Source organism: Rattus norvegicus, chromosome 5 (genome assembly GCF_036323735.1).
Source record: "Rattus norvegicus strain BN/NHsdMcwi chromosome 5, GRCr8, whole genome shotgun sequence".
Classification (NCBI taxonomy): domain Eukaryota; kingdom Metazoa; phylum Chordata; class Mammalia; order Rodentia; family Muridae; genus Rattus; species Rattus norvegicus.
Window position 1 is genome coordinate 84,122,259 of NC_086023.1, and position 27,585 is coordinate 84,149,843.

Sequence of the window (27,585 nt, forward strand, 5' to 3'; positions counted from 1 at the left end):
CAACAAGATAGATAAACCCTTAGCCAGACTAACGAGAGGACACAGAGAGTGTGTCCAAATTAACAAAATCAGAAATGAAAAGGGAGACATAACTACAGATTCAGAGGAAATTCAAAAAATCATCAGATCTTACTATAAAAACCTATATTCAACAAAATTTGAAAATCTTCAGGAAATGGACAATTTCCTAGACAGATACCAGGTATCGAAGTTAAATCAAGAACAGATAAACCAGTTAAACAACCCCATAACTCCTAAGGAAATAGAAGCAGTCATTAAAGGTCTCCCAACCAAAAAGAGCCCAGGTCCAGACGGGTTTAGTGCAGAATTCTATCAAACCTTCATAGAAGACCTCATACCAATATTATCCAAACTATTCCACAAAATTGAAACAGATGGAGCCCTACCGAATTCCTTCTATGAAGCCACAATTACTCTTATACCTAAACCACACAAAGACACAACAAAGAAAGAGAACTTCAGACCAATTTCCCTTATGAATATCGACACAAAAATACTCAATAAAATTCTGGCAAACCAAATCCAAGAGCACATCAAAACAATCATCCACCATGATCAAGTAGGCTTCATCCCAGGCATGCAGGGATGGTTTAATATATGGAAAACCATCAACGTGATCCATTATATAAACAAACTGAAAGAACAGAACCACATGATCATTTCATTAGATGCTGAGAAAGCATTTGACAAAATTCAACACCCCTTCATGATAAAAGTCCTGGAAAGAATAGGAATTCAAGGCCCATACCTAAACATAGTAAAAGCCATATACAGCAAACCAGTTGCTAACATTAAACTAAATAGAGAGAAACTTGAAGCAATCCCACTAAAATCAGGGACTAGACAAGGCTGCCCACTCTCTCCCTACTTATTCAATATAGTTCTTGAAGTTCTAGCCAGAGCAATCAGACAACAAAAGGAGATCAAGGGGATACAGATCGGAAAAGAAGAGGTCAAAATATCTCTATTTGCAGATGACATGATAGTATATATAAGTGATCCCAAAAGTTCCACCAGAGAACTACTAAAGCTGATAAACAACTTCAGCAAAGTGGCTGGGTATAAAATTAACTCAAATAAATCAGTTGCCTTCCTCTATACAAAAGAGAAACAAGCCGAGAAAGAAATTAGGGAAACGACACGCTTCATAATAGACCCAAATAATATAAAGTACCTCGGTGTGACTTTAACCAAGCAAGTAAAAGATCTGTACAATAAGAACTTCAAGACACTGGGGAAAGAAATTGAAGAAGACCTCAGAAGATGGAAAGATCTCCCATGCTCATGGATTGGCAGGATTAATATAGTAAAAATGGCCATTTTACCAAAAACAATCTACAGATTCAATGCAATCCCCATCAAAATACCAATCCAATTCTTCAAAGAGTTAGAACAATTTGCAAATTCATCTGGAATAACAAAAAACCCAGGATAGCTAAAGCTATCCTCAACAATAAAAGGACTTCAGGGGGAATCACTATCCCTGAACTCAAGCAGTATTACAGAGCAATAGTGATAAAAACTGCATGGTATTGGTACAGAGACAGACAGATAGACCAATGGAATAGAATTGAAGACCCAGAAATGAACCCACACACCTATGGTCACTTGATTTTTGACAAAGGAGCCAAAACCATCCAATGGAAAAAAGATAGCATTTTCAGCAAATGGTGCTGGTTCAACTGGAGGGCAACATGTAGAAGAATGCAGATCGATCCATGTTTATCACCCTGTACAAAGCTTAAGTCCAAGTGGATCAAGGACCTCCACATCAAACCAGACACACTCAAACTAATAGAAGAAAAACTAGGGAAGCATCTGGAACACATAGGCACTGGAAAAAATTTCCTGAACAAAACACCAATGGCTTATGCTCTAAGATCAAGAATCGACAAATGGGATCTCATAAAACTGCAAAGCTTCTGTAAGGCAAAGGACACTGTGGTTAGGACAAAACGGCAACCAACAGATTGGGAAAAGATCTTTACCAATCCTACAACAGATAGAGGCCTTATATCCAAAATATACAAAGAACTCAAGAAGTTAGACCGCAGGGAAACAAATAACCCTATTAAAAAATGGGGTTCAGAGCTAAACAAAGAATTCACAGCTGAGGAATGCCGAATGGCTGAGAAACACCTAAAGAAATGTTCAACATCTTTAGTCATAAGGGAAATGCAAATCAAAACAACCCTGAGATTTCACCTCACACCAGTGAGAATGGCTAAGATCAAAAACTCAGGTGACAGCAGATGCTGGCGAGGATGTGGAGAAAGAGGAACACTCCTCCATTGTTGGTGGGATTGCAGACTGGTAAAACCATTCTGGAAATCAGTCTGGAGGTTCCTCAGAAAATTGGACATTGAACGCCTGAGGATCCAGCCATACCTCTCTTGGGCATATACCCAAAAGATGCCTCAACATATAAAAGAGACACGTGCTCCACTATGTTCATAGCAGCCTTATTTATAATAGCCAGAAGCTGGAAAGAACCCAGATGCCCTTCAACAGAGGAATGGATACAGAAAATGTGGTACATCTACACAATGGAATATTACTCAGCTATCAAAAACAACGAGTTTATGAAATTCGTAGGCAAATGGTTGGAACTGGAAAACATCATCCTGAGTGAGCTAACCCAATCACAGAAAGACATACATGGTATGCACTCATTGATAAGTGGCTATTAGCCCAAATGCTTGAATTACCCTAGATCCCTAGAACAAACGAAACTCAAGACGGATGATCAAAATGTGAATGCTTCACTCCTTCTTTAAATGAGGAAAAAGAATACCCTTGGCAGGGAAGGGAGAGGCAAAGATTAAAACAGAGACTGAAGGAACACCCATTCAGAGCCTGCCCCACATGTGGCCCATACATATACAGCCACCCAATTAGACAAGATGGATGAAGCAAAGAAGTGCAGACCGACAGGAGCCGGATGTAGATCGCTCCTGAGAGACACAGCCAGAATACAGCAAATACAGAGGCGAATGCCAGCAGCAAACCACTGAACTGAGAATAGGTCCCCTGTTGAAGGAATCAGAGAAAGAACTGGAACAGCTTGAAGGGGCTCGAGACCCCAAAAGTACAACAATGCCAAGCAACCAGAGCTTCCAGGGACTAAGCCACTACCTAAAGACTATACATGGACTGACCCTGGACTCTGACCCCATAGGTAGCAATGAATATCCTAGTAAGAGCACCAGTGGAAGGGGAAACCCTGGGTCCTGCTAAGACTGAACCCCCAGTGAACTAGGCTATGGGGGGAGGGCGGCAATGGGGGGAGGGTTGGGAGGGGAACACCCATAAGGAAGGGGAGGGGGGAGGGGGATGTTTGCCCGGATACCGGGAAAGGGAATAACACTCGAAATGTATATAAGAAATACTCAAGTTAATAAAAAAAAAAAGAAGAAGAAAACTTGAAATTAAATCAAATTAGATCTCTTTCTTCTCTCACTATGTATGGGGGAAGATTAGAGGGGCTTTTTCTTTGTTTGCAATTCCCTGCCTCTTCTCCTCTTCTTCCTCCTACACATACACACACAAACACAAACACCCATACACACACACAAACACAAACACCCATACACACACACAAACACACAAACACAAACACCCATACACACACACAAACACAAACACCCATACACACACACACAAACACAAACACCCATACACACACACACAAGCACAAACACCCATACACACACACACAAGCACAAACACCCATACACACACACAAGCACAAACACCCATACACACACACACACAAACACCCATACACACACACACACACACACACACACACACACACACACACACACACCAAGAGGTATCTGTACCAGCTTTTAATTTTATATTTTCCCCAATTAAATTAACAGTAGTGTTTGCAGTATGAAATCTTGTCTCAGTAGTTAAAAAGACAAAGTTTTTACTTTAGCCAGAGCTGATTCTAGACAGGTTTCTCTCTACTCTTCCAGAATTCGAATTCTGTCTCTGCCCTGAAGCAGGGTCCAACCCAACTCTTCACTGTTCAGTTGTTTTCTGTTTCATCCAATAATGGCTGAAATTACAGCAGGAGTATGTAAAGGAGGTGAAAATCTAAGCCTCATCCATGCCTCTTCTACACAGAGGCAGGAGATTCCTTCATGTAAGTGCCTCCCTCATCAGAGCTGATCTCTGTGTATCTCTGGACCCATCAGTGAGCAAGGTAGATGGATACCAGACAAAATGTATTGTATTATGCTCAGGGGGCTACCAGGTAAAAGGAGAGCACTATCTGGTCTGTGGCTGAAAACTGAAACACGGTGTCTGTACTTGGTCATTGAGGAGAGGGTTATGGAAAGGAAGCTTCTACTGTACTCCATTGTTTTCTGGTGTCATGGGTCTTGAAATGTGCTGCCCAACTGCCAACAGGCAAATGGAAGGGCGAGAATCCATTTTCAAGTACCATCTAGGCAGTTATGCTCTCCACTCAGAAGGAAAGTGTGGTCCAACATCTTGCTATACAAAGTGGAGTCACAGATTCAGGAGCTCATTAGATATTTTGGTTTTCAGGCCCCATTTATAACCCACTCAAGGAGAGCTTGAATTTTTGGACATGTCCTTTGGTGACTAATATGCAAATAAGAGTTTCAGAAGCATTGCTATAATTTGTGTGTTCGGAATTCTAAGGGGATAAATGGAAAAATCTCTACTGCTAGAAATTGTTTTCAGGTATAATATCGATAGAGTATGTTATTATTATTGATCTCAGAGATGCATATGGTTTGAGACTATGTATGCACGTATACACATCTGAAGACTATAGACTGGTTAAGTGTGTGGTTCAAAGTCCTGGCTCCGTGTATAGGCTGTGTAGCTTTTGATAGTATGGCCTCCCTCAGCTTGTCTACTCAAGTCAGGAAGTGTGAGAGAGACCTGAGGTGAGCAGCTCAGTGCTGTAGGACTTGCTCAGCCTTCAGAGGGCCCCGAGACCCAAGGACCAAAAATGTAGAAAAAGGAAACAAGCATAATGGTCACGTTACTCGTTCTACATGTCTTGGGAGAAATATCTACCTACACTGCTCACAGACAGACATGGAAAGTAACAGAAAAGCATGTTTTTACATTACCAATTATGAGCAAGTGGATCTGAGGCTGTGATACATCATTAATAGTGAAAAGGACTTAGGATGTGAGCAAGACTGCGGTGCAGCCTAGTCAGCCTCACTGTTTCATGGACCTCCCTTCTTGGTGCCCTATGCCTTTGCTAGACTCATCATCTAATATTTTCAATATCATGCATGTTGGAGGGGATATATGTATATCATCTGAGTCCCACATTCATAATGACATGTATTTCATTTCAGTACGTTCACACAAAAACAAAAGGGTCACTGAAGGCATAACACATTTGAGAGATTTATTTTTCCCAAGCAAGGCTGTCTTCAGTACACCAGGCAGAAGTGCTGAACTTCTATTCTTTCTAACTAACCAGATGGCAGGCTCAGAGGTCCACTTCCCACAGCTACACACAATATAAATGGCAGAGCTTTTGTTTCTGCCCTGACAATGTCACTTAAAGATTTACTAGTGTGAGGGAGACTGGAGGGGAGGGAAAAATTCACTAATGTGTTTGCATTCATTAATGTGTGTTCACTCACTAAACTATGTGTTCATTAATATGTATGTGTGTATTCCTTAAATATGTGTGTTGAGTAGGTGATAGTTGACAGGATGACCTTAGCCCCAGCAAACTTATCTCCAAACTAACTGAATCATATATATTCAATATTTGTAAATATACATTTGTATACATATGTATATTTGTATACATATAAATATGTATATGACATATACATATACACCATACACATATATGTTGTATATGGCTTTTAAAACAGAAAAAATATATAAAGAAAGAAAGTCCACTTTTTTTCCCTCTGAAACCAAATTCCTTTACTATTGGAAGAAGTTGTGAGAATCAAGTTCCCTTCCATAACTAGACATATCGCTAATAGGAATACTTTTGCTGTGATAATTGAATGACAGTTGTACCCATTTTGTAGCCCAAGTATTACAGGAAGGCTGGCAATCCATAACTAAAGAGGAATTGTAGGTAAATGTCACCTCTATTAGAGGATTTTATATGAACTGAATACTATTTCTCGATGCTGGATGCCCCCATGTCTGCTATTCCTATAACATGGTTCACAGAAGTACATAATAATGATTGTTCTGTCAGACCAGATTCCTAAATACCAGAATGACTAGGGTCCCTGCCATTCTAAGAGAAATGTAATATAATCAACACAGGAATGCTTTCATACCCATTACCAGGATTTTTAAATTGTCTACACAGCACAAATTAGTGGATTTTGACATATGTTTATGTCTTTGTGTGAATATGAAATGATGGCTACTTCCTAATAGGTACTGGAAAGAAGAAAACCATATATTTTGCTGCATAGCACAAGACATAAAAGCTACACACATGCTTAAAGAGAAAAAAAAGAGGAAAGAGGGTAAAGAAAAATAAAGATCCAGAAATAGAATACATAATTAACTATCTCACAGGAAAGAGCGATTTGAAAAAACAAAGTCAGTTTAGAGCAAATTTGGAGGCCTCTTCATCAGGTCTGACTCAGTCTCTGCATATGGGGAGCAAATTAGCCTCACTAATGAGGACCAGCTTTCCTCAAATTCCTAAAGAGAGCCCTTCTGTCTCACTAAGGTGGGTGGTGGGGTGGAGAATTCGGAAATCCCACCTCTCACCCCTGTACTTTCCCTTTACTATAAGATATGCACACATGATAAGGAGACCAGCTTGGAAACTAGCTGCCTTTCTAGTAAATTTCTCAAGCACTCATGCTCTTTTACAGGTAATTGTTGACGTCCTGGGACTCAGTGTCTTTCATCATCAGCACAGCCTTATTTTTGATGATGAGGCTTTTGCACCATCTACCATTGTAATTTGCTCAGCCCTGTTCTTAAGCGACGTCTCCTCTGCCATTTCTGAGACTCGGGGCTCAATAATAGCTCCTGACTGATGTTTATCTAAATCTCCACAAGCTATGACCCAACTTGACCTTTCTCCCTTATTGGAATGAAATAGGATGGCTAGAAGAGGTGTGGAGTAAAAACAACAAACAAATAAAAAGCCATCAAATGCCATCGGCCTTATGAGTTTATCTTGCTCCCGCAGGTCTGCTGATTCCCGCACTGATCAAGAGCTAAGGAAGGAGGAATCCGATAGTGTCTCTGCCTGGTCATTAAAACCAATAGGGCACCAAAAGGGATTAGAAAGAAAGCCTGACCACTAGCTGGGCTTAAGGGCAATTCTGATGTGAGATCATCAGCTCCTCACATTTTTCACAGCACTTGACATTTTAACCGAAAGCTTTTATGCCCATTCCTGTCCATTTGGATTTGATTCTTAATCTCTCCCAGAAGATGCTGTCTCTTCAAGCAAGCCTCCCACACACTCTTGGAAGAAACCATGTTTCAACTTCTACATGACTACAATGTCCTTCTTTCTCTGTCATTTCCTTCTTCCTTCTTTTTTTTTCAACCTTTTGAGCCTTTAAACTATCGCCACTCCCTCACTATTTTTACCTACTTCCTCACTTCTTCAGCCCTGTGCAGAGTTGTCACCTTTCTTTAATGACTCTGGGCTTGGTATTATCACCAGTTTTGTTTCTCTTTCCAAGACCCTATTTTGTCTGACCACTTTTCTCCACAGGTTTCCCTGCCTCTGCTTGTATACGTTATCGTTCAGAGACTTTCTACATATAGCAGCTTTAAAGACACAGCCACCTATTACTGACCTTTTCCTCAAATATCTTTAAAAGTGAATCTGGCATTCTCCCTTGACCCTTAGCTTCTGACTGTGCACTGAGAGTGTGGTGTTGGAGTGCATGGCTGTGCCCATCACATGATAATGCAGGATATGAGGAAGTATCATACTGTGGCTTTTGTTTATTTGTTTTTCTTTTAGAACTTGAAGTAAAGTGGGCTGTGGCATGAGAGCTAGGAATCTAAATTTCACTCCCAGAAAAGTTTCAACTCATGATAAGCAATAGCATGCACACATCTCTTTATGTGCAATAAATAAATAAATAAATGAAAGGTTAGGCTTCAATTAGTCTGCCTTTATGTGCTCATCTTACTCAGAACTAACTTTAAAGCATTTTGTAAAGCAATCCCGGTTGTTCATTTAGAGATTTATTTCAAGCGTGGAAACCTTTGAAACTTTACAAACTTTTCATTGGCAGGTGACACGTCATAGAGAGAGGAACAGTGGGATGGGGAGAGCAAAGCAAAGCTGTACTGACACATGGACATGATACAGACAGCACAGATTGGATACCTCAGGCCAGGCAGTTGTCAGGAACGGAAGCATATGGCAAGATGGCTGGTAGAAGTGCCTGCTGGCTACTCTCTAGGCTGGACCAGAGTGTGTTTGGAAGAAGATGAAGGAGGAGGAGGAGGAGGGAGAGGAGGAGGAGGAGGAAAGGAAAGAAAACTGCCTTTTACAGTGAGAAACTTGATGGCCTTTGGATTAGGGCAGACACAGAAGCCCTGCCTCTTCTCCCTTCAGGATTTAGCAGCTTTGTATCTATTCGGGTGTTCTCTTTGAGTTATGGTGGTCCTCTTATACAGTAGAATATAAATTAGTACATTTGCTCATTTATCGTGGGCCAGACACTCAGTACTTTCCATAAGAAATCAACCAGTATCAAACATGCAAGGTGCTTATGGCCATAAATAGAATCTGATAAAATGCCCCACTAACAAATGAGGAAGAAAAGTTACGCTTGTCATTCGACTGAGCCATGCAGACAAGTATACCTGGGGTCCATTCCATAACATTTTTCCTGTGTATGTATATATCTGGGACTTTGTAGATACTTTCTTGGATGGGAAAATTCCTCTGTAGCTTTCTCCATAGACACGCTATTCTCTGCTACCCCTTTGAACTCTGTTCTCATGCCTTGTGCTCGAACATGCCCTTTCTTCCTTCTTCTAATTCCTCTCAAATGCTTTATGTGACTGTTCTTTGGAAAACATGAGCCTTCCTTAGAATGCTGCCTTGTGAATTAAATTTTGCTTGTATTAGTCAATTGTGCATGTCATCTTTCTTGCTTATAAACTTCTTACTCAAAGAGAAGGGGTAATTTATTTGCCCCCTCCTTTTACAAGTAGCAGTATTCTATCCATCATGACATGACACTTTCGTAAACTTAAAATTATAGAAAGCTAGTTTTGTACAATCTCAGTTTTAAGCAATAGTTCATCTAGAAATTTCTTCAATTTCTTTCACAGACTTTCCAATGAAGTTGCATTGAGTTTGGCTTGAGCAGCTGAGCAATAAAAAGAGCGGAGAGTTGGAAGATCAGGCTGGTAAAACTTAACCTGTGTCTGCCAATCACCTCTTTTCACTCTTGAATTCTCTCTCTTCTCTTTTCTTTCAACTGTTCACTGGACTTCACAATTTTCTCTTCAAATCCCATTTCTACCTGATATAATTTCTATCATCTTTAGTCGAAGCCTCCAACAAACTCATCATAGAGCTTCCCCAATGGATACCTGATTGACACCCCTATTTCCACACTTTTCCATATAACCTGCTTTCCACACACCCTCCAGTGAGGCTAAGAAATGCAATTTACTCACTGCATAGCACCCTCCCTGTGTGATTTAAGAGTTTCCTCATGCTTGTTAACAAACAGACTCGGTGTGGCACAGCCTTGGGCTGAGTCTCAGATTCAGTTCCTTTCATTATTCCCATAATGTCCTCCCCAACACCACTCTCTCAGTCCCTGATACAAGCAACTTTGTTCCTGTTGTAGAATATTTATCTTCCACTAATACCATTTCCAGCGCTGACTTCTGCTTATCTTTCAAGTATTAGGTAAGTGACGTTTCATATCAACTATAGACTCTAAGCCTTATTATTGCTATCTAACCCAACAGAGACACATTTAAAATTGCTCAGTCCATAATAGATTCCACTGTTAATTGTTTTTCTTGAAACTCTGTGTTTAAAGTTTAGTAAGTGTATAACATCCCTTTGTCATATATGTCTAAGTATCAAGATGTATGGTGTCATGATGTCTCACTTTTACATCATACCCTTAGTAAGCAGCATGGCACATGTGGTGGTTTGAATAGGAATGGCCTCCATAGGTGCATGGATTTGAATGCTTGGTCACTATTAGGAGGTATCGCCTTGTTGAAGTAGGTATGGCCTTATTAGAGTAGGTGTGGCCTTGTTGGAGGAATGGTATCGGTATTGCTGCGGGTGACTGGACAGGGTTGGAAATACTCTGTCCCCCTAGTGTTTCTCCCTCCCCTCTCTTCCTGCTGTCTGCAGTGGGTATGAGTTTGACATAGGCTATTTTTAGTAGAAGATGACCACATTAACTTCCTACTCCAATGCTTGATAATATTGGTAAATAATGGGTAAGTCGAATATGTCCCAGGTTCTTACAGTCTTTGTATTTTTAGTGAGGACTCTGTTTTGAAATGATGAACTACTCCTTTTTTCATGAATCATTGTTTACAGTTATGGGGCCTTTTGTTGTTAAAAAATCTACTTGTACACAGGGATCTAGTCTTCTCACTGTACCCCCAAAGCGATCTTTATGAAAGGTTAAATAAATTCCATCCAGTACATCTTTACTGAATGACCTTGGCTTCTTCAATTGACCAAGGAAGAAGGCCTTCACATCAATTCTGCATGCTGGTTTTTTTTTTTTTGGTAAAATCTCACCAAATTAAGTCATTGTTCTGTTCTTTCTAATCGAGTAAATGTGTCTTTTAATTAGCCATATACTACTGTATAACTGACAGGGGCAAATGTCTTTATGATGTTACTAGGGTAATAACACAACTTCAAAGCAGCTGTATTGAGACTTGAGAAACGTGTATGTGTGTGTAGACAGACAAATGGAGAGGGAGAAGGTGGATAGTGAGGGAGAAGTGGATAGAGAAGGGATAGTGAGGGAGATAGGTGTTTTAGAAGCATTGGAAAAAATGTTAATGAAGAATGTTTCTAGGTGATAAGATTTTTTATTTTCTAATTCATTAAATGTCTCTATTTTTGAAATTTCAGGATAGCATTTATAAGATACTTGGCTTTCAATAGGCTGAAAGATTAATTAACGTCTCAAAAAATTCATTAGGTGTACTATCAGAATGATTTAACAGAAATTAAAATATGTGTAAAGCTGTAGAAGAATAGAAAGCTGGAAAAATAACAATTACATTTTATGTCAATGGAAAAGATGTCTGACAGGAAACCCTTTGATGACTTCTAACTCTCTGTGGAGAGTATTTGGCAACATAACAGGTTTCGGGTCCAGTCTGCTCATACTTTCCTCCCCCGCCCAGAGTCTATACCAGTGACTGTAAATGTGCAAGCATCTGTCCCATACCTGAATGTCATTTGGAAGACTTGGCCTTGGTTTACATGTTGTGTCCGGTTGTTGTAACCATGTAGCATCTCTCCAAAGAGGGTATCATTGAATTTGGAGTCAGATTTGAGGCACTTGGGGCCGTCACAGACATCCGAGAGCATTAGACAGGATTTCCCATCAGGAGCCAGCTTGTACTCCTCCACACAGCTGCATGACAAAACAGTTGAGAGTTAATTCTCCATGCTAGGGGAGCCCCTGAAGGTGACCTAAAACCAGGCTTTCCTTTGCCTAAAAATAGGTCACAGTTTAAGCATGGAGACGGCTAATTTGGTTGAAATATATCTAGGGCACAGGTGTCTAGAGAGAATCATGTTAATCCTGAAAATTGATAAATTCAAGGAAAGTCTTTTGTGACATTTTAAAGAAGTCAAGGGGGACACCAGTATGCACATCCACATGTATAGTTCACGTTAGAACAGTTTTCCACAAACACACTGTTTTAAAAGCACAGCAGACCAATTCACAAGGAATTATCAACGAGTTTCTTAAGGAACTCCAGGGAATAAGAAACTGGGAATAAGAAATATTTCCCAGTCTATCTGTGAACCAAGGTTGAATACTGTAGGAAAAATTAAAGTTGATATTGCCCTTGTAATAAAGGTGACCCATCAGGATCATGTCCAGTTCACATAGTTGCAGAAATGACTTCTGCTCAATTATCACTGTGAGTCGTCTTCCCTGGTTGGTCTTTCAGTGCCTAACAGCCAGATGAGCCCTTGGCATGCCTTGGAAGCAGAGATGTGCTCCTTTGTGGACCAAACAGGCATCTGAATGGAGATTGGAAATAAGACTTCCAATTTAGAGATGTTTTCAGTAGAACAGGGATCTTTTAGGGAATGACTGGACACTGAGGTAGAGGAGAGGTAGGGAAGAGGCACAGCAATCTGCACCGGATAAGTACCACAACAAGTCGCACTATTTGGAGTGTATTTGCTTTCATAGTTCTTGTGTGCATGTGGACACACAGTACCTGTGCATCAATTAACAGTCAGGCAAGAGCATAAGTGGCATAATTGAAGACACCCAAACAAATCTGTTATTTGCTGCCTAGAGCCTGTGAACCTGAGAAGGGAACTTAACTTCTGTATACCATGAGCCTCTAAATCCAGTGATGACATAACCCACAGACAACAGGGTCCCTCATGTCTGTTGCCATGGCAATTACCACACATTCCCAGCATCCACCTGCCCTTACATGTTATCGGTTACCTCACAACTGAAATAAAAGGCAGAGACCCTTGACCTTTTTTTCCCCCTCTTTGTCTCCCTTTTGTCCTCACCCTCCAACCACCACCAATAAACCTCTTCCATGGAACTGTGCTGGCCTGGTGTGATCTGTTCTGTCCAATAACACAGCATATTGACTACAAAAACGAAGCTTCAATGAACCTATCAAGTTCATTGGAGTAAGTAGCAGTCATGGGGGTATTTCTATGTATTAAACTTGACCCATTCATATATTCATTTCAACACAATGAGTAAAATCACCTCCCCCATTGAATATATTATCAATAAAATCATTCAAAGATGACTCATATTAATGTGAGGAACAAGGTGGCATTGAAGTTCAGGTCTGTCTAGGAACCAAGCATCTTTTGCAATTCCAGTATTTTCCAAATCTAGTATTTCCTATTTCTACTAAAGCCTGGTTAGAAGCATCATGCAGCATGCACTACCTCATTTGACTTTCCTGGAAAACAGTGGAGATCCCTTAAATTTGAGTGTAAAATGACTGAGGAACTCACTGGACAAGTTAGTGTCTGTAGTTTGGATGGAAAATGTAACCGTGTTGCTGGGACTTGTAGCTGATGGATACTAGAGACATGGAACCCAATTGAAGGCCAAAAATAGACAAGTTGCATTGAAAACTTGACCCAAGATCACTCCAGTGAAGAACCATGACATCCCCATGAATAAAGCAAGCTGACACTCTGTTGTATTTTCCCCTTCGTCATCGAGAGTACTGTGTGAAACTTTGGTTACCTTTTTAAAGGTTGTAATTTCTCATCCACAGGCTGCAGGGAGGCCGTGTCAAAGGCTCTTGCTGAAGTATATGCCACACCAAACATCATTTCCACATCTCTTAGGTACAAATAAACCCTTCCTCAGTGCAACTTCAGCACAGGTGAACGGAATGGACTCATGAATGCAGAGCATTTAGGGAGCAAATTGCTCCCTAAAGTCTAATCACACCCATTATCCCAGAAGGCTTCCAGTCAATAGGAGGAGGTGGTTTATTTAGTAATCCAAGTAGGCTTTATTCTCCTTATCTTTCTTTACCCAGCCATATATAAACTGCCTGTGCAACTTTGATTAAGTATATGCTTGTTGTAAATGTGTAAAGAGAATCAGAGTGTGTAAAGAAAATGTGAAACTTTTCTTCTTACGCCATACTTCGAGTACTACTGTCATCACTATTATCTGCTGTATATTCTACTAAATGTTTCCAACTCATTTCAGTACACATTTACATATGAGTATCATATACAATATACAGAGATATGCAAATACAAGCATACAGTTAATTATATACATAAAAATCATGACACAATTTTATAAGATATGCATTTGTATCTAATGTTGTTAGAGATTGTTTTTCAAGCCAGTGACTTATGGATCTGTCTTTAAAATGGCTATTTGGCAGTGCACAGTACAAATGTACCATAATGCTTTTAACTAATTTTTATTGATGGGCACTTTGGCTGTTTGTAGCTCTTTGTTATTGCAAATACTGCCAGAATGAAGGTCTTAGTAGATATATCACTGTGCACATGCGTGTATTCTGTAAGACAGATCCTCAGAAGAGGGATTGCTGGGTCAATGGTTTATGAATTTTAAAATTTTGATAGATATACTAACTGGCCATCTGTAGAGGCTATACCAGTTTACAGTCCCATCATTGATAAATGAGGGACTTTATTTTTCTACATCATCGATGCTCATTATTGTCACTCTGGGATGGGAAAAATAACTCATTCCTCTTTGGATTTAGATTTCATCAATGCTGTAGCCCTTTCTATTTCTGTGGATGATGTTTGTACTGTGACCATTTTCCTGCTATTATATTCGTCCCCTTTTCATTGATTTGTACATGCTGTGTACAAATCTGGATGATTACTCTTACTGTCCATCTATTTTCAAACATTCTTCTACCCCGGGCTTGTATTTTAGTCTTGATTTGGATACCATAGAAGCTCTGTGAACTGAGACTTCTGCAATGTTTTAAAAAAAATACAGGAAAATGCAAGTGTCTTTTTGTATAGTAATCTAGTATTTTTAACATTTAATCTTTAGCTACTTCATAGCTGTGAGTTATTTTGTGTTTGGCAGGAGTGATTATTTCAGTTTATTTTTATTTATTTATTTTTTGAGAATTCCTAAGATATATATGACATGCTGGTTTCTAATCTACTCCACAGGGATTACTTGTTTGAAATCAATGACTTTAAAAAGGTCTAAACAATGATGAAAGGGGTCAATCTATTCACCAAATGACATGAAGTATTATTTTTATCAAATACCAAATATAAATGTACAGTAGGCACGCACAGTTGAGTTTATTTTCTATTTAATATCTACAAATTACTAATATAGGTAGTTATAAGCCTTTTGACATAGGTGCTTGGAATAGATCTCTAGTTTTCTGCAGAGGCAGCTGTTAACCACTGAGTCACCTTTGTAGCTGCTGACAGGAGAGTTCTGTCCTATTGATTGCTTATACTGTGATACTGTGACAGAGGTAACATCTAACACCCACTACACTCTTTTCTCCTCCTGGACATGCTTGTGTGTGTGTGTGTGTGTGTGTGGGTGTGTGTGTGTGTGTGCGTGCGCGCTATTTGGAGCCCATATATTAATGATAGAGTAAGATGGATGAGGGCTGCCAAATAAGACATTCTATGTTTATATGCCCTTCTGGATTGATGGATGGTTAATCTGTTAAAGCAACAAAACTCATCTCATTCTTACTATTGTAGCAACATCATGGTTTAAAATCTTCTAATTTAGAAACCAAGTTTCACGTCCATTCATCAAGTCTTTTTTTTAAAAAATACTTTCAGATTGATCTTATCATAAGTTGTTTCGGGGAGAATATTAATAGAATTCATGGGAGTCACCATACTTTCAAGGTTTTGATAATATAATTTACATATTTTGGATCCAGGTCAACAGAGTATCAATCTTGATTCTACTACTCAGGAGCTGTGAAACCTTGGATGAACTGCCTATATAATGTAGTCCTTGACTTATAGAGCCACTGTACAGAGTTAAAAGTTAAAATGCATATTATCACAACTTCTCCATTTCAGGAGTGTTCTAGTTAGGTTTTCTATTGCCATAATAAAACACCATAACCATAAGAACTTTGGGAAGAAATGGAGTATTTAAACTTACAATTCAGATCATACTACATCACTGAGGGAAGTCAAAGCATAAACTCAAGGCAGGAACTTAGTGACAGAAACCAAAGCAAGGGCCATTGAGTCATGTGCTTATTGACTTGCTCCCCGTGCCTGGCTCACTTTGTTTTCTTATCCTCCACAGGACCACTTTCCCAGAGACAGCACCATCTACAGTGAAACACACCCTTCCATATCAAACATCAACCAAGAAAATGCCCCATGGCCTTGGTCACAGACCAATCTGATGGAGGCAGTTTCTTCACTGATGTATCCTCTCCCAGATGATTCCTTTTTTACATTTTTTTTATTTTTGTTAAGTTGACAAAACCAATCATACATACCAAGGAATGTGATCACCTTTTACTGACATTTTCTCTTATATTTTCTCTTCAGTTATCTGTGGTTTGAGAAAAGTTATTGCTAATTATTTTGTGACTTGATTTTGGTTCAATCAAACCATCTAGTTGTAATATGTTCACCAGAATTTCTTAGGGATGTGATCATATATTTGACTGTTGGAGTTAGGGCGAAAGGAGAAAAATTCTCCTTTTTATTTCTTCAAGTTATTCGTGTTTAGTTCTCTTATTTCTACATTTTCTGCCTGTTTGTGTTTTCTGTGTATTCACGACTCTAACTTGGAATTTTTGTTTCCTAAGACTCCATGTGTGCTGCTATAATATCTTACATAGTATTGTCATTAAATATTTTATCTGTTGTGTATCCACAGTTTTGTCCTGTTTGGTTGTTCTCTTCTAATGCACTTACTTCTCCCTCCCTCCCTCCCTTAACCAAGCTTTCTGAATATTAGTTGCTGTGTCTTTTCCCTGACCTATTTAATTTACTTCTGCCTCTATTTGGATCAATTCCTTTCTGTTGCTTTCTTTATTTTGTTTTATGATTTTTTTTCAAAACCCTTGACTCAGATGCTTCATTTGTTTACTTTCAGTCTTTGTATCTTCTTAGTAAATTCCATGGAGCTTCTGACTATAGCTTTGCCCCTGTGCCACAAGTTTGATACAGGGTCCTCTTTGCTTCTAAGGAGGTGGTCATTTCATCTTGAGTTGTTTTTCATACCCAGTTGATACTTAAAAAGTTTTTATTTTGTCTCTCTCAAACACATTATGCGTGTGTGAAGGTTTGTGCATGTGTGTGTATGGGGGTGGTTGTTAAACTCAGGTGTTGATCTGCACCTTCTATTATGCTTGTTGGCCATTGTATATACCAGGCTAGCTGGCCCTTAAATTTCTGGGATTCTCTTTCTAACTGTAAGGCCAGAAGGATTACAGACAGGCAATAGTGTATGAGTCTTTATGTGGGTTCAGATCCTCCACTGAGACATTGCCTCATCACAGAAGACAGGATGGCTTTGCTTTGTTGTTTTTCTTAATTTAACAAATAGACCTCCTCCCTTTTCATTGTTAATCCAAAATAGTATAGGATCTCAGTCTGAGAAGGTGGCATACTTTAATAAATTCATTTTGATTTCATACTAGCTTAGTTAAGGAAGACATAAGGTATTAAGTTCAGATTTTGGAGCTAATTAATCCTGAGTTCAAATAAAGGCTATGATGTCACCTACCAAATGACCTTGATCACGTCTATTAACTTTCCTAGGTTCTGTGTCATAATCTATTAAATAAGGATAATTACGACCCTCATCAAAGGGCTGATGTGAGAATTAGAGATAACTTTGACTATAAAACAGCACTTTTCATGTACTAGCAAACCAGCTTACCACACATTACAATTGTGAGGATTGTCAGTTTTACTTTCCTGGGAGTGTAAATACTAGCTAGCCTCTACCTTCTCTCTAGATCAAGGTTTCTTAAAGTTGCAATTGATTCTTCCTTTTCTTTTTCTATCAAGATATATAATTAGGAACTTCTTATGTGCCATTCATTATGAGTGAATTATATGCACAATTTTTATTCATATGTGTAAGTAATATGCATGATATATTAGCAAAATAATTGCACTGCACGTATAAACAAATGTATATGCAAAGTGCAGTCCTATATCCATTACTGTACAGATGCACAAACATTTTATAGACTACCTGATTTGCTACTTAAAACCTATAATGGGTAGAATAATGGCTCAGAAAATGCCATATCCTGTTCCTCAAACGTGTTGCTATGATTTGGATACAACTTCTCAAAGGCTCATGTGTTAAATATGCTGTCTTGTAGTCAGTAGTTCTATTAGGGGTTTTATGGAACTCCTGAGAGGTAGGGGCAGTAGGAAGAAAGTTAGATATCTGGAGAGTGAATGCTTTGGGTTAAGATATTGAGACCCTGTTCCATGTTTCTTTCTTTTGCTTCTGGACTATTGTGAAGTAAGCAGCCATCCTTCTGCAACTCACTCTGTTGAAGATCATGTGCTATACTGTGTGTGACATAGCCAAAGCAACTGGGTCAATCATTCATAGAAGAAACCTCTAAGACTATGAGTCCAAATAAGCCACACTGTAACGAAATAAGCTCTTATGAGTGATCCAAAAACTAACGGGTGCTACAGTTCCCCAATATCTGGGAAATACCAGAGAAAGACTACTCTAAAGTCTCCAGAATATAACCTTCTTTTCATGTGCAGAAACTTTGGAATTTCTGATAGTTGGAGCTATAGAGTGATAAGTTTGTATTGTTTATAGACACTGATTTTGTGGGGATTCATTACAAAGCCAACAGCAGAGTTTCACCCTCAGAGAGAGGTACTGCTTTGCGCCTGTTTTCAAATGAGAAAACCAAGTATGAGAGACAAGAGGGGGCAACTGAACAATGGTGTTAAAAGTCGACCCAGGGTGTCAATCAAGTTCTGTTTGATTGTATGTAAATGTGAGTATGCATGTGCACAATTTTAATATCATAATTGAAGATTCCAGGGGCTTTTCTTTTGCTTGGGGGCAGAAAAGGGTTATGGTTCAGCAAGAAAGGATGGAGGGAGGGAGAGAGAGAGAGAAAGAGATAAAGAGAGACAGAGACAGACAGAGGCTATATAGAACATCCTAGGATCAGCTCTGTAAGACCCCAATACACACAGGACAAAAAGCAGATTCACAAAGGCAATGAACCTCTGAGATTTGACATGTGAACAATTCTTTTCCCAAGGCACTTTAATACACAGAAAGATGTATATGAGGTCTGTGTAGCTGATGCTTTCTTTTTAAATTTTATTTTTGTATGATGCCATATAATTATATGGCTTCTTTAGAACATTCTGTTGTTAGGGAGGTTTTTCCTTACAGAAATTCAAAAGAGTGTAGGCTCACAGAAAAACAGCCAAAATCTGCATGAAATTATATATTTATACATATGCCAAATGCAAAATAGAAAATAGGTACAGGCAGAGTGGACATTTTCCTTTAAAGTGATGGGCGGGCTACATTCAACATGCTCATCACATTGGAAGGAATATACAGCTGAGTTGGAATTTGTCAAGAGCCCCATAAAATCTACTCTGTGTCTGGTCAAAAGCATGTTTGTTCATTTAACCTTCATAGAAATACAGCTAGATGGCCATTTTCATTCTTATACTGCCATTGAAAATCTGAGGCTTGGGTTATCTGACTTCTCTGACCAAGGTCACATGACTCCTTGGAAACACTAGGATCTGGACACTAATCATCTTAGTCCAAATCCAACTTTCTTTTCATGTTAGCACAAATTGCTCTCTCTAATCATCTTTAAAAAAATAAAAAAAACGAACAAACAAGAAAAAACATAAAACAAAAAGAAGACCAAAAGCCAGGAACCTATATAAAAAATAAAAAGGCAAATTCTTAAAATACATATCTTAAAATTTTATTTTGTGTTTTCTTGATTGCTTATTCCATCATTCCTTGGTGGTTTATGGGACTAATAAAATTATTTATTGAAATACTTAAACTAGATACTGTTTCTTAAAGTAAAGAAGGGAGATGCAATCCTTACAGAAAGATTGGAAATAAAGTTAAAGCTAAATAAGAACATGCTAATCAGAGAGATGGACAAATACTGGGATGAACTAAGCTTCTGATGGCCACAGTAATATGGGAACCGGGGCCGATCAGCTGATTCAGCCAGGCCAGTAGCCACGAACATCAACTGTCTTGTTTCCCCTGATCCCTGTTACAGGGGTCTTTCCTATTGAGAGTCTCAGGAATTCCCTAATGTCAACAAAATGAGGATCTGTAAATCTTTCTCCATACAGTCTAGATCTTGGGTTTTACTTAAACAAAAAGGGGAAGTTTCTAGAAAAAAATTGGAAGTAATGTACTCAAATCTATTTGGGAAAAGAGGAAAGGAAACAAAGAAACAAGGGGGGGAGAGGAGAGAGTGGAAGGGAAAGTGAATAGAAAAACTGAGAGAGAAAAAATACTTAGGGAGAGAGAGAAAGAGGGAAAAAGTAATGACAGGGTTTAATAGGTACTCCAGGCTAATTAAATAGTAGATTTTATCTACTCTCAAAACTTGTAAGAAACAAAAGCAGTTCACACCAGGGAAGAAAAATGGGTGGTGGCAGGGATTATTGTTTAAATGGTGTCAAAACCATTGGTTAAACATACTAATTTTAAAAACATAAAACTGTGGAAATATGTGTATTTTAAAATAAAAATATGTTTCTCTGCAACAGAGTTCATCAGAGCCTTGACCATCAGCAGATACCCTGGGAGCCTGAAGGACAGCCTTTTCCTCTATGGGCCTCACCACTCAACTATTTCTTGTTTTATAAGTCTAACCATTTTTCAGAACCAGCATTCACCAAAGCCTATAAGAAAGCATCTTGCAAAACACATGGAGGGGCTTTATGTCTTTCTCTGCATTTGCTAATAATTTGAAAATGTTTAATGAACAGCACACTGGTTGATAGTGAAAGTTTGGTAAGAATAAGATATGCAGGTATTCAGATAGAGCTCAGTAGTCTAACTTAATGAGATCCTAGATTCTATCCTAAAACTTCCTCCAGCAGGCCGACATCCAGAGTTAACTCAGTGTTGTGAGTTTTTGGTGCTTTGATCATGCTTGGCCTATAAGTGACACACATGCTTCTGTTTTATTTTGTTAAGAACACATTTGTGTAGATTTTCGTGCTTTCTTCCAATTTTTTAACCTCAATTAAGAGAGTATCAGTGATTATTAAGTTGAGATACAAAACAGATGCTTTCCAAGGGACACTGACCTATTCTAAATTTACAATGTGTTTGTAATTGTGTGAGTAATAGTTATATCATGTTAGGTGAATTTATGACTTGGTTATTGTTTCATTCAGACATGACATATGAATTTTGTCAAAGTTGATAATGGGTAGATTGTGATGGCTATTCCGTTGTCAACTTGACTACATCTGCAAATGGAGGGTACACTGTGATCCAGATCTTGAGACTGAAAGACAAAGGCTTTTGATTTGGATCTTGACATTAGGATGATACATGGTTTTAATCCAGATTTTGGGGGACAGTGACCATGAAAAGCTGAGGCTCAGCCAAGGTAATCCATGTCTTTTATTCCAGGAGACTGGGGCAAAGAGATCTCCAAGTTCAAGGCCAGTCTCAGACAGAGCAAATTCCAAGTCCAGGCTTGGTGGTACACACCTTCAATCCAGGCCATACCTTCTGCTCGAGGCCTACAGAAGGATATTTGGAAAAGGAAAGGTTTGTTCTTTGCCTGATTGTACTTAACTTGCCATCACATTTGTTGTAACCCATTTTTCAAGTTTCCGGCTTATAGAGAAGACCAGATGAAACACCTAGTATTATGGGACTGAGCTTAAACTACTTAAACTCTTGGATTTCCCACTCATAGCTGCCCACTGTTGTGTTAGTTAGACAGTAGACTATAAGTGATTATAATAAATTCCTTTAATATATACAGACATTTCATAAGTTCTGTGACTCTAAAGAACCCTGGCTAATGCAGAATTGAATAAGAAATGTCCCCTATGGGCTCATGTGTTTGAACACTTGGCCTCCAGCTAGAGGCACTGTTTGGGAAGACTCTGCCACTTTTAAGAGGTGGAGTTTTACTGGAGGAAGTATTTGGGCACATATTTCAGATCTTATAGCCTGCCTGTTCATCATCTGCTTCTTGTCTCTGGATACAATGTGACGAGCTACCTCCATCTCCTGTTACTAAGACTTCTTACTAAGTTAAACATAGAGCCAAAATAAACACTTCCTCTCTGAACTTGCTTCTTGTCTGGTGTGTTTTTCAAAGTACTGAGAAAAGTGTCTAATGCAATGATAATTAGTAGAGGCTATATCCTTCAACTAAGGAGCAAAGGAAGACAACTCTGATTCTAGTCCATTGGGCAGAAAGTACAAGACAAGTGCTTGTGTGAATACCCATGTTTTCCTATTCTCGAAATAAAATTCAGTATCTACACTCTTTAACTCAGTATTGTTTAAATCCAGAGCAGTGTTTGCTTAGGGAATGAAAACCAGGAGTTGCCTGTTATCTGCAGATAATACTCACATGCATTTATCTCCTCTTCCTCCCAGATCTATTTATTTTAAATGTCTGAGTGTTTTGTCTGCTTGAATTACTGTAAAAATAAATACACAAAAACATGTGTGGGTCGAACTCCACTGCCCCTGTGTGGGATATGAGTCTCCACCCCAGTGCACTGGTTCCTATCGATAAACCTCATGTGATTACAGCAAGGATGGTCTTGTGTGAGTTCTTGGGGGGTCGAGTCATCCTGAGACTTGAGTGAGGGTCTCCCTGCTATAGGGATCTTTCATTTGGGGGCTCGTCTGGGATCAGCGACCACCCTCGTTTCCGAAGACCCACTTGGAAGTGAGATAGTGTCTGTGTCTGTGTTTTGTGCCGGCTAAACTCTGGGTCTGTATTTGCTATTCTGGGTCTGTATCTGCTCGTGAGTTCTGGAGTTCTGGTTTTGCAGTTGCTCCCATCTCGGGCTGAGAGGGAGGCTTGTGTCTCAGGAGAGACTTGAGTGTGAGCGGTAGATGTGCTAGGGGCTCACCGATTGTGTTGCCCTGAGAGACGTCCCAGGAGGTCTGGGAAAACCCCACGGAAGCCTGGGAGATTCCCGTCCGGGTGCCGGTGGGGAATTTGGTGATTCTCCTGGATTGGAGAAGAGACCCATCCTCGAGGCCCTCTGGGTGCCGGTGAGTATTCGGTGATTCTCCTGGATTGGAGAAAAGACCCGTCCTCCCGGCCGTCTGTATTTCCAGAGTGGTCTTTGTGTGTCTTAGGTCTTTGTTTTGTGTTAGAACAAATTCTGGTTGGGAAAGAGGAGTGATGTGGAATCTGCTCCCCTTCATATGTTTTTGGTGTCACCTTGGGAAGGAGGAGTGAAATGGAATCCATTCCCCTTCATCTGTCTGTGGTTGAGAAGGAAAAGTGATGTGGAATACGCTGTCCTTCATCTGTCTTTGGTGAGCTCACGGAAGCTCCCGTCTGAATCAGTTCAGTTTTGTGGTGATCTCACTGCGGCCGCTTGTTTTTTTTTTTTTTTTTTTTTTTTTTTTTTTTTTTTTTCTTGTTTTGTTTGTTTGTTTGTTTGTTTGTTTTTGTTCACACTTCTGGTTTTTTGTCTGTTAATCTTTTGATTGTCTTTCTGTGTGACTGAATGCTATTTGTCCTCTTCGGTGGACCTCTATTTTCTGGACTCTCTTCTTGTTTTTGCAGCATTCCACTTGAGATGCTTGTTAGTAGCTGTTACAGGAAAGACAGAATCCTACTAGAGGCCAGAAAAATGTTCCAGACACGGATGGAAGGCCCTCACTTTTGCCTGTTGACTTCAATATGCCTGAAGGTAGGGAGCGCCAGGTCTACCATCAGACTCCAATGGTGGGTCTCTGAGGGGCTGAAAAAACACCCCACCAATTTGGCTAAAGTAAGGAAAAGATATGAAGAAAAAGTTGCAGAAACTTGAAGGGTTAAGCTTAGTCGCTGAGATAGTTAGTGTAAGTTGCAGAGAAAATAAGGTTGATGTGTGGTTCAGGGTCTGTGCACAAAAGTAGACAGCACTTAGTATCTGTAGAAGCAGATGCAGACAGAGAGACTGAAAAAAAAAGAAAGAAAGAAGACAAAAAGAGCAGAAAGCTAGGGAAGAAAAGAGACAAAAAGAAGAGGAAGCTAGAGAGCTAAAGAGAGATAAAAGACAAGAGAGGAACATATACTGGCCACAGTAGTTAGGGAACCTAGGAAGACATGCCTGGCAACAGAAGAGAATTCCTGACTAAAGATCGGTGTGACTAATGCAAAGAAAAAGGACATTGGGTCAGGGACGGCCCCAGGAAGAACAAGAGGGGCCTCTCCAGTGCCCCCGAGGCAAGCCTCTCGGTCCTAGAGTGCTGGCTAGCAAAGATAGACAGGAAGCCCGCCCAGTTGTTTTGTGAATACGGGGGGTGGGGGGGCTAACACTCTGTGCTTCTATGCCCAAATGGACTAGTGTCCAACAAAGGACCTTGAGTACAGGGGGCTATTGGCAACAAACAATACTTATGGACTACCCGAAGAACAGTGGACCTTGGCGTGGGCCGGATAACCCACTAGTTCATAGTCATCTCTGACTGCCCCATCCCTTGCTTATGAGAAATTTGCTCTCCAAAACGGCTTTTGTGGGCTGAAATGGCTGATTGAGGCCATGTGTATGCATATCTGCAGACTGTGTACGTGGAGCTTAAGACCTGTCTCAGTGCACCAGTACCTGATGCTGGGAGATGTGTGGCTTAGTGCTGTTCTGCCTGGAACACACCACTCTTGCCAGCCAGACACTAACAATTATCACCCAATCCAGAACTTAAAACTGTGGTAGAGTGGCTGATGTTTTGCCTTTGAATAAAATGTCCCAGAGGATGTGACCACTGGTCAGCTGACATGGACTAGATTCTCCACCGGTTGGAGGCAATCTGGTCACCTTGTTGCCCAATCCTGACCTGGAGCCACCACAGCACGAGTGTCAAGTACTGGCAGAAGCCCATGGGTGGAAGGAAGACCTCTGAGAATGACCGACCCCTGCTGAAAGCCGAGGCTACCTTGTCCACAGACGGGAACAGTTCTCTTCATGAATGAAGGTCAGAGATAAGTCGGTGCTGCCATGGTGGACAACACAATGTCATCTGGGACGGCCGAACCTCAACCCCCCAGCAGGTCAGTGCCGCAGATGCCTTTGCCACCTCTTGGATGCCCTGATGAAGACAGCAACTGTGATTATTATTCATTGCCCAGGACATCAGGAGGGAAGAGATTCAGTGGCATGGGGCAGTAACAAAGCAGATCAAGTGGTTCGAGAAATGGCTATGTAGGAGCCTATCCTGGTTACAGGCCTGCAAGAGACAGCCACTGGGAACTGGGATCGGACTAAGGGATGGCCTCATTTAGACTGTACAACAGAAGAAAAGGCCCAAATTGCTTAAGAAAAAAAGACAATGGCACACTTGAGGGAAAACTATTTTCCCCAGAGAACAAACAAAAGACTTACTTTGCCAAATACACAAATGGACTCATTTAGGAGATAAGAAGCTTGTCCAAGTAGTTAAAGTATACGTAATAGACTTTAAGATTTTAGCCAGAGAGGCAGTAAAAAAGATATGTGAGTAAGTGAATGCTTAGCAAACAAATAGGGCAAAGAGACTTAAAGAGTATAGTAGAAAGTCGAAGTGAACTTCACTGGGATAAAAACCAGGAAAATATGGTTATAAGTATCTCCTAGTGCTTGTAGATACCTTTTCAGGAATAGATAGAAACTTTCCTCACCAAGCAAGAGACGGCCTTGGTAGTCATCAAGAAGATACTGGAAGAAATCTTCCCCAGGTCTGGAGTGCCCAAGGTAATCTGGTCAGACAATGGCCCTACGGCCCTACCACCCTACTTTCATTGCCAAGGTAAGCCAGGGTGTGGCCAAGTATTTAGAGGTTGATTGGAAATTACATTGTATTTACAGACCTCAAAGTTCAGGACAGGTAGAGTAAATAAATAAAACTCTAAAAGAAATCCTGACCAAATTGACCATGGAGACTGGCGCAGACTGGGTGGCACTCCTTCCCTCTGGCTCTCTTCAGAGCAAGAAATTCCCCTTCCAGATTCAGCCTTACCTACTTTGAGATCTTATATGGGGCCTCGGCTCCTCTGACTGTATTAGATGATGTTACTGAACCAACATGTCATAGTAATAATGATTTGTATGCCAGGCTAAAAGACCTACAGGTGATACAGAAAAAAATCTGGTCACATCTGGCAGCAGCCTATGCTCCAGGGACTCCTGAGACAACTCATCAGGAGACATCTCATCAGTTCCAGGTCGGAGACTCGGCTACATACAATGACACAGAACCCAGACACTCAAGCCTTGCTGGAAAGGACCTTACCTGTTACTGCTGACCACCCTGACAGCTGTCAAATCTCAGCCCTCACCAGCTGTGTACTAGCTGTTGGGGCTGAGAGCTGGGACCTAAAGGGACACTCAGATCTTCACAAAGCTCTCTGGACCTGCACATCAAATAAGTGGGTACATCAGAGATGTGACTTGTAGGGTTACTATAATGCTCCCTTGAGGAGTGTGCTTTAGAAACAAGAATTTCATGTTTCCCTGGGTTCCATCGAGATAGGTCCCCCAATTGTAAGTGTGGGGGTAGGCTTGATTTCTACTGCAAATGATGTAACATTGCATGTGTTAGTACTCCTAACACTTCTTGGAACTGTGCCTCAGGGATCACAATCTGTGTAAGTTTAGAAGCTCTAAAAGACAGTCATGACCTTGGTGTGTAGGTTCAGATAGTGTTCAGATTGTGTTGCAAGGGCAATTACTTAGGGCTATCTCAAGGCTGAGTCTAGGTGTTGCAAGGGCAAATACAAGGACATCTGCTGTTCCCCTGCAACACAAGGCTTATGGTGAATTCAGCATTGCCATTGACTTAGATATAGAAAGAGTAAAAAAGACTTTTTACCTGATCTCCAAGCATCCCTAACCTCCCTCTCAGAGGTACTCCTTCAGAATAGGAGAAGATTAGACATGATATTCCTTAAAGAAGGAGGTCTGTGTGCTACACTAAAAGAATGTTGCTTCTATGTAGACCATTCAGGAGTAATTAAAGACTCCATGAGTAAACTTAGAGAAAGGTTAGACAAAAGACAGATAGACTGAGAAAAACATCAGGGATGACTACTCTGATATCTTCCCTTCTGGGACCCTTCTCAGTTTTGCTTCTGCTTCTGATTATAGGTCCATGTGTGTTAAATAAACTAGTTACCTCCATTAGAGAAAGAGTGAGTACTGTTCAGATTTTGATGTTACACCAACAGTATCATGCTTTAGGAGGACAAGAAAATCAATATTATAAAGGTACTAAAATTTAGTTCTATGATTAGAACTAGCCACTAGAAGAAGTGGGGAATGAAAGAATAAAAAATACAGCCAAAAATTCAGAAGTTTAAAAATGCAACCTCACCCCTAAGAAGCCCTAAATACCTCAAATTCCAGACCCTGCCCTCTACCTGTAAGTAAGTAAAAGGTCACATTTCTTGAGCCTGCTCTCCAAGGAACTAGATAAAAGGACTTAACATAAGGTCCTTAGATATGCGATTCCAGACCTAGTAAAGATAACAGAAAGCTTCTTCCAGGAGCTAGCTGAAAATCTTAGAGAACAACCTTGAGAAGCAGGAAGCTTCTAGGAACTATCGGACAATAAAGGTAAGCAATCTTGAGAGACAGGAAGCTTCTCCTTGTGATTTTCCAATGACGCCATTCCTGCC

General features: G+C 40.1%; 1 protein-coding gene across 5 annotated transcripts in view; it reads right to left on the reverse strand.

Moving 5' to 3' along the window:
* Astn2 (astrotactin 2) overlaps window positions 1-27,585 on the reverse strand; it is a 986,452-nt gene that overhangs the window by 349,271 nt on the left and 609,596 nt on the right. For all 5 annotated transcript variants that reach the window (XM_063287034.1, XM_017593112.3, XM_017593110.3 and 2 more), the window contains one exon: window positions 11,445-11,633. In XM_063287034.1, coding sequence (XP_063143104.1) covers window positions 11,445-11,633 — 189 coding nt within the window. The remainder of the gene's footprint in view (window positions 1-11,444; window positions 11,634-27,585) is intronic.